The following is a 6,151-nucleotide window of genomic DNA, read 5'->3' on the forward strand; positions in this document are numbered from 1 at the left end:
TGGGAGACCAGCCGGTCTGTCCCCCCGAAGGGACCATTCACCGAGCGGGGAGCGGTTCCGGGGTTTCCCTTAGAGGCCCAAATGAGGAATTCCCAGCCCACACGGGAGGTTGGGATTTGCTTCAAAGCCATGTGGGGGCGGGAGAGGCGGGGTGTGTGCGGCAGGGTGGCCTGTGTCCTGTGTGGACGTGGGTGATGGAGGCTTCCCCGAGGCTTATCTGGGACCCCATCACCAGTCGGTCTGACCACACACTCACCCACACTGCTGTGTACCCTCATGGGAGCTCCTGCCACTTCCTGGTACAGAGACGGTGTCCAATAAGGGTTTTAGAACATCTGCATATGTTTGGAATAACAGCAAAACGAAGGTGACAACACTTAGGGTTTGCGGAGTCTCCTAACAGCACCGGCTCAGGCCTGCGGCCAAGAGGCCCGTCCTCCCAAGCTTTCCTCCCCAACCCAGGTGTGATGGTTCCCACGCTGCCCACCACCCTCTGTCCGGGCCTGTCCCTAGGGTTAAGGTGAGGAATCCCAGGACCTGTGGTTCAGTGAGGTCACTGAGCAGGCAGTGGGTCCCTAGGAGAAGGGTGTGGGGTGCTCCCTTCTGTCCCTTGGATGAGGCCTGGTCACTCAGCCCTGCAGCCCTGAGCCAGAGCTGCTCTGGTGACTGTGGCCTAGGCTGAGCCTCCTCAGACCCACCGACCCCGTCACCGTGACCCCGTCACCACGGTCCCGTCACCATGGTCACCCCGAGCCACATGCTGTCTGCCAACACTGGTGGCTGCACCTCCCAGGGGTTCCAACGGCTCTGACCCAACCTGACCCACTCCCTTTCAAAGGATGGGGTGCCTTTAGCACCTTAAAGCAGCCTGGGGGATCCCCGCCAGCCCCGCCCCACCCCTGCAATAAAAGAGAGCTTTGGGCCCAGCCAGACTTCAAAGCGCTCGAGGCCCCGGTCAAAGGTAGGGCTGAGTGATCTCCACAGGCTCTCTTGGCTGGGGGAGCCTGGGCCAGGGGCCGGGGTGGGGGGGTGCGGGGGCGGTTTCCTTGTTCTCCTCAAGAAGCCAGTAAACAGACGAGGGCAGAGGCCTCAGGCTTAGGGGCCGGGGGGCCTAGCACAGGGCTCTAGACCCAAGGACCACCACTCAAATCCTCCCACAGCCTCATGGGGCAGCTCTGCTGTCACCCCCCCCCCATTCGTGTGTCGAGGGACTTGCCCAGGTCACCAGCTGGTGGTGAGCAGCGGGGATCTGAACAAGACAGCCCTCACCCCTCCCACAGCTCAGACCTCCCCGGGCACCAGACCCTCATGTCCGTGCCAGGTAGCAGCGCCCCCAGACCTCGGCCTCCCAGCTGGACAGCCACCAGCTCCCTGCCCCACAAGGCGAATTGCTTTGGGGCAGTGGTGACCAGGCTGGACCCCCAGACCTCACACCTCTGGCCCCACCCCACAGAGCAGGGGTCGGGGTACAGGGAGAGGTGCCCCCACCTGCTGGGTCCCACCGTCCCACCCAGGCCCTGCCCTCACCTGGGAAATGGGGGCCTCAGGGCATGACGAGGGCACCCCCAACACCAGACACACAGCACTGATCTCTTTGTGAAGTCCACCTGCCCTAACACAGGTTTCCCGTGAAGTCTGGTCCCCAGCGGGAGCCATCCCTCCACCCACCCAGCCACCACAAGGGGACTCCTCCCAGGGACACAGCCCCTCAGGGGCAGCAGGTGTCCAGATCTTGGCCCGGTTGGAAAATTCCAGTGGTGGGGTGGGGCGGGAGTAGACATCTTTATTGTGTTCCAAGTCTGGGGATTTTTTTTTGTACAAAAATAAGTCTTCGTATGGCGGGTGCTCCTGGGCAGTTCAAACTCATACCCGAAACAGAGCAGTTCTGCATAGTTATAAAATCCTCTCTCCTCCGGAAATCTCCGTGTTGGTGCCCCAGCCCCATCCCAGTGGAGAACCTCCCTGGGCAGGGGGGTGGGGGTCTGAGGAAGCTGCCAGCTGGGCGGGGTCAGGCGGGGTCAGGACCCTTTCCACATGCGAACTTGGTCAGGCTGGACGGCACAGGCGACCGTCGGCGGAGTCCTGGCTCAGTCGTGGTTTCGCCAGCGGGGACAGTGGGCCACCCGCCTGGCTCCCGGGTGGTGAGCTTGCTGGCGGCTCCCAGTCCAGGGCTGCTGCTGGGAGGGGAGAGGGGACGGGGACGCGCATGAGTGCGGGATCTGGCCGGGCCCCACCGCCCACAAGCCAAGTCTGCAGTTTCGTTTGCTCGGTGGGTTTTAGAGCGCGAGTCCGTGGGTGCCTCGGATTCGGTCTGTGGCCCCGGCCGGGGTGGGGGCGGGGCGCGCTCTCAGAGCCGCGGTGAGTCAGGGCTCCGCACGGGCCGGGCCGACTCATTTCTGCCACCCGGCCCGGGCGTGCGATTTGCAATGCAAAGTCACCCCGCCTCCCAGCGCCCTGCTCTGCCCCAGGATCCGCGTGCACTCGGGGCCTCACCCGCCAGAGGCCCCCCCACTCCCCCCCCCCCACTTCTGCGCAGCAGCGAGAGGAAGTTTTGCAATCCCGGACAAACAAACACTGGTCTTGCACAGGCTTGAAAAAGTTTGGGGAAAATGAAGAGTGAGCGAAATCAAAGCCGTCCCCGGGCCTGGCGCTGCGCTTGGCTGCTCTCGGGGACGCTAGCCTCGAGGCTGTCCACTCCACCCCGCCCGGCTGCCCCTCCGCCAACCCCCCAGTTCCCCGCCGCCGGAGGTTACCTCGGGGGCGGAGCGCTCAGTAGCCCCCTAACCAGCTGGAGAAGTCGAGCAGCTCGCGCGCCACCGGGCTGAGCGCGCCCTCGCAGCCGCTGTCCTCGGAGGAGTAGGCGGAGCTCGGCGAGCCGGGTTCGGAGCTGCCCCCGCCGCCCGGGGACGACGAAGCGCAAGAAGCCGAGCCTAGGGCGGCGGCAGGGGTCCCGGGGGGCCCGCAGGACGCGGGGGGGCGCGCGGCCGGCGCCAGCAGCCCCTCGGCCAACGCGGCACGCACAGCATCGTGCTCGGCCAGCAGGCGCTGCAGCGCGCGAATGTACTCCACGGCCGAGCGCAGCGTCTCCACCTTACTCAGCTTCTTGCTGGCGCCGCCGTGCGGCACGTGCTGCCGCAGTGCCTGGAACCCCAAGTTCACCAGCTTCACGCGGTTGCGCTCGCGTTCATTGCGCCGCGCCACGGCCGCCGCGCCACCCCCGGTCTCCGCCGCGCCCGGCCGTCGCCGCCGGCTGCAGCGCAGCAGCTCTGGGGATGTGGGTCGCCGCCGAGGGACGCAGCCGCCCGAGACGCCAGGCGCCGAGGGCGCGGGCCCGGGCAGCGCGCCGCTGTCCATCGCGCCCGCATCCACTCGCCCCGCAACTCCTCCGAGCCCCCGCGCGCAGCAGGAGGGGCGGACAGAGAACTGGGGCGGGGGCCGGTGGGAGGACGACAGAACCCCGAGGGAGGCCCTGGCACTGTGCCGCAGCACGACTCCCCAGGGCACGCGCTCCAGGTCGTCTGGGGCCCAGGGGCAGCGAGGCTCAGGAGCCCAGGGGGTGGCAGGCCGTGCGCGCCTCGGAGCGTGGGGCGCTCGTGTCCCGCGCGTGCGGCCGGACGCTCCCCAGGTCTTCCCAGCGCGGCGCAGGCGGCTTGGTTTTAAATGTATAGATAACCCTCCTCCGCGCCGCCGCCGCCTCCTTTCTCAGGCCCTCCTTCCCTCGCCTCGCCCTCCCGCCACGCTTCGCCCTCCCCCTTGCGCACACAACCTGCAAACACCAGGGCGTGAGCGCGTCCCCCACCCCGGGCGGAGTCTGCAGGGCCCCGGTGGGCCCCGAGCTCCCAACAGGTGCTTAGTGAGCCCCCCAAGACACAGTGCGCAGGTCCCGTGTGCGCCCCCCGCCCGACCTCCGGGCGCTGTCAGCAGGTCTCCGGCGCGACCCCGCTACCTGAGCCGAGTCCACATGCCCCGGGTGCAACTGTCGGGTACCCGCACCCCCCCCCCCCAGCGCCCAGCCCGCTATGCCCAGAGCTGTGGATCATCCGCACGCGCAGCGCGCGCCGTGGGAGGGGGCGGGGCCTCGCGAAGGCTCAGCCATCCTGGAGGCGCGGGAGACCCCCGGGGGCGGCACGCGCCGCGCCTTCTGTCCCCGCGCCACCACCCAACCCAACCCACCCCACCCGCCGCGTCCCAGGGGGCGGGGGCCGGGGTCTCAGCCAATCGCGGAGGGCGCGGCCTCAGGCCCGGCCCAGAGAGGAAGCGCGTACGCCCGGCGCGTGGCTCGCCCAGCGTCGCTCACAAAGCTGGGTGCTGCCTGGCGGCTCCCCGCGAGCGCACCTGCTCCGAGCCCCGCCGCCCACCTGCGTGTTCCTCTGCGGAGCGTGGGAGAGGGTGCTGCGGCCCTTCGGGCAGGACGGGATTGGAGAAGTGCTTGCGCTGGGGTGGAGAGTTCAGGTTCCTGGGGCGCCTTTCCACCAACCCCGCGCGCACACCTTCTGCCTGGGGTTTCCAGGTGCCCCAGCCTTGGGGAGCCCGGAAGCTGGGGGGTTCTGGAGGTTTGCACCAGCTGCTGTGGACCCCAGCGGCGGTCAGCCTTTGCCCCGCCCTGCGGCTTCATTTCGCATACTCCCCTAATCTTCCCCGCCCGACCCCCCCCCCCCGCCCCGTTCTGCTTTCCTGGCCCCTTATGCTGCGGCCCCTCACCTTTGGTGCCGACCCGCTATCGTGGCCCTGGCTCCGTCTTCCTCAGCCCCCCAGCCCTGGCTGGGGTCTCCCTCTCCCACCCCACAGCAGAGATTGGGCCCGTGGGGGAAGGTTTCAGGAAAGCTGCCTCGCCTCCCAAGGCAGGAGAGACAAAAGCGTTTCTCCCTGACAGATGGGGAGGAATGTAGGGCTCTGAGGGGCAGGGACCGCGGAAGGTGCAGAATGAACCCTCAGTGGGAGAGTTTGATCCGCCCCACTGCAGGGGAAGGCCTGCCCAGTGGCTGGGCCCTGCTGGGTTTTGCCGAAGGTGACCAGATCCTCAGGGGCGGGGTCTGCTGGGAAAGGAGTTCTGCCCGGAGCCACTTCCCATTCCTGCTGGGGAGAGGCCCCGGATTCCTCCCCGGGGAGCCACTGGGGGCCTTGCGGTGTCCACTGGCTTCCAGTTACTCTGCAAGATCTGCTTATGAGTCTGCTCGGCCCTCCTGCCACCCTGTCCTCCGGGTGTGACCCGGTGGCTAGCACCTGCCTGGGGCCAGGTAGGGATGGGGCCCCATTGTTGCGGGAGGAAGCTGTCTCAGGGAGGACATGGACTGTGTCCACAGTCACACCTCTGGCCTGTGGAGCAATCCAGGTAGAGGTCGGGCCTGGACTCTGACTCCAGGCGGCTCCGCCTTCTTCCCTGTGCAGGACAGGAGCCTTGGCTCCTCTCTCTGGTCAGAAACCCCCTGATCCTCCCTCGTGGCCAGTTGGCAAACCCCAGCTGGAGATGGATGTCACATCAAAGGGAAAACCCCAGAATCCCGCAAACGGGCTCGTGGCAATCCTTGCCTGGGCTTGGGCTCCGCCTCAGGAGCCCGGAGACCCTCAGGTACCTGTTCCCACGCAAGGGACTCCTCTGGTTCCAGTGACCACCCCAATGATCTCGTATTTCTCAGGATTCTGTGGTGGTGCCTCTGCCGGCTGCTGTAGCTGCATTCAACTGGGGAGTCAGCTTGGAGGGCAGCAGGAAGGCTGGGCGGCCGGGTCACGCTCTCCACGTGGCCCCCCTCCTGCACGTCGCGGCTGGCTCTGATTCCCCAGAGCACAACCTAAAGGGTGTGGAGCTTCTTTCTAGATGGTGCAAATGTTTTAAAATGGTTGCACAACGCTGGGAATGTGCTAACAACCTATGAATTGCACACTTTATTTTTTTTATTTGACAGAGAGAGAGAGAGAGAGAGAGAGATCACAAGTACGCAGAGAGACAGGTAGAAAGAGACAGAGAAGCAGGCTCCCAGCTGAGCAGAGAGTCCGATGTGGGGCTCGATCCCAGGACCCTGGGATCATGACCTGAGCAGAAGGCAGAGGCTTAACCCACTGAGCCACCCAGGCGCCCTGCACACTTTATTTTTAAAGATTTTATTGATTTATTTATTTGAGAGAGAGAGAGAGGGTGGGGAGAGGGGCAGAG

General features: G+C 66.1%; 1 protein-coding gene across 2 annotated transcripts; it reads right to left on the reverse strand.

Annotated features, from left to right (window-relative positions):
• Positions 1-1,764: 1,764 nt before the first annotated feature.
• ASCL2 (achaete-scute family bHLH transcription factor 2) lies at positions 1,765-3,626 on the reverse strand. 2 transcript variants are annotated; one of them, XM_080817735.1, is made up of 2 exons: positions 2,754-3,626; positions 1,765-2,174 (listed from the first exon to the last, which is right to left on the reverse strand). In XM_080817735.1, the coding sequence occupies exon 1, from the start codon at positions 3,352-3,354 to the stop codon at positions 2,770-2,772; it is 585 nt and encodes a 194-aa protein (XP_080673861.1). In that variant the 5' UTR covers positions 3,355-3,626; the 3' UTR covers positions 1,765-2,174; positions 2,754-2,769. The 2 variants fall into 2 exon arrangements, with proteins under 2 accessions (XP_080673861.1, XP_080673860.1); XM_080817734.1 differs by having other exon boundaries at positions 1,765-2,177.
• Between the last annotated feature and the right edge of the window lie 2,525 nt (positions 3,627-6,151).

Source organism: Martes martes (genome assembly GCF_963455335.1).
Source record: "Martes martes genome assembly, chromosome: 10".
In the NCBI taxonomy this organism is placed as follows: Eukaryota; Metazoa; Chordata; class Mammalia; order Carnivora; family Mustelidae; genus Martes; species Martes martes.

Bases quoted from the DNA above. Each gene is read 5' to 3' on its own strand.
- ASCL2 (XM_080817735.1), bottom strand. From the start codon at position 3,354: ATGGACAGCGGCGCGCTGCCCGGGCCCGCGCCCTCGGCGCCTGGCGTC.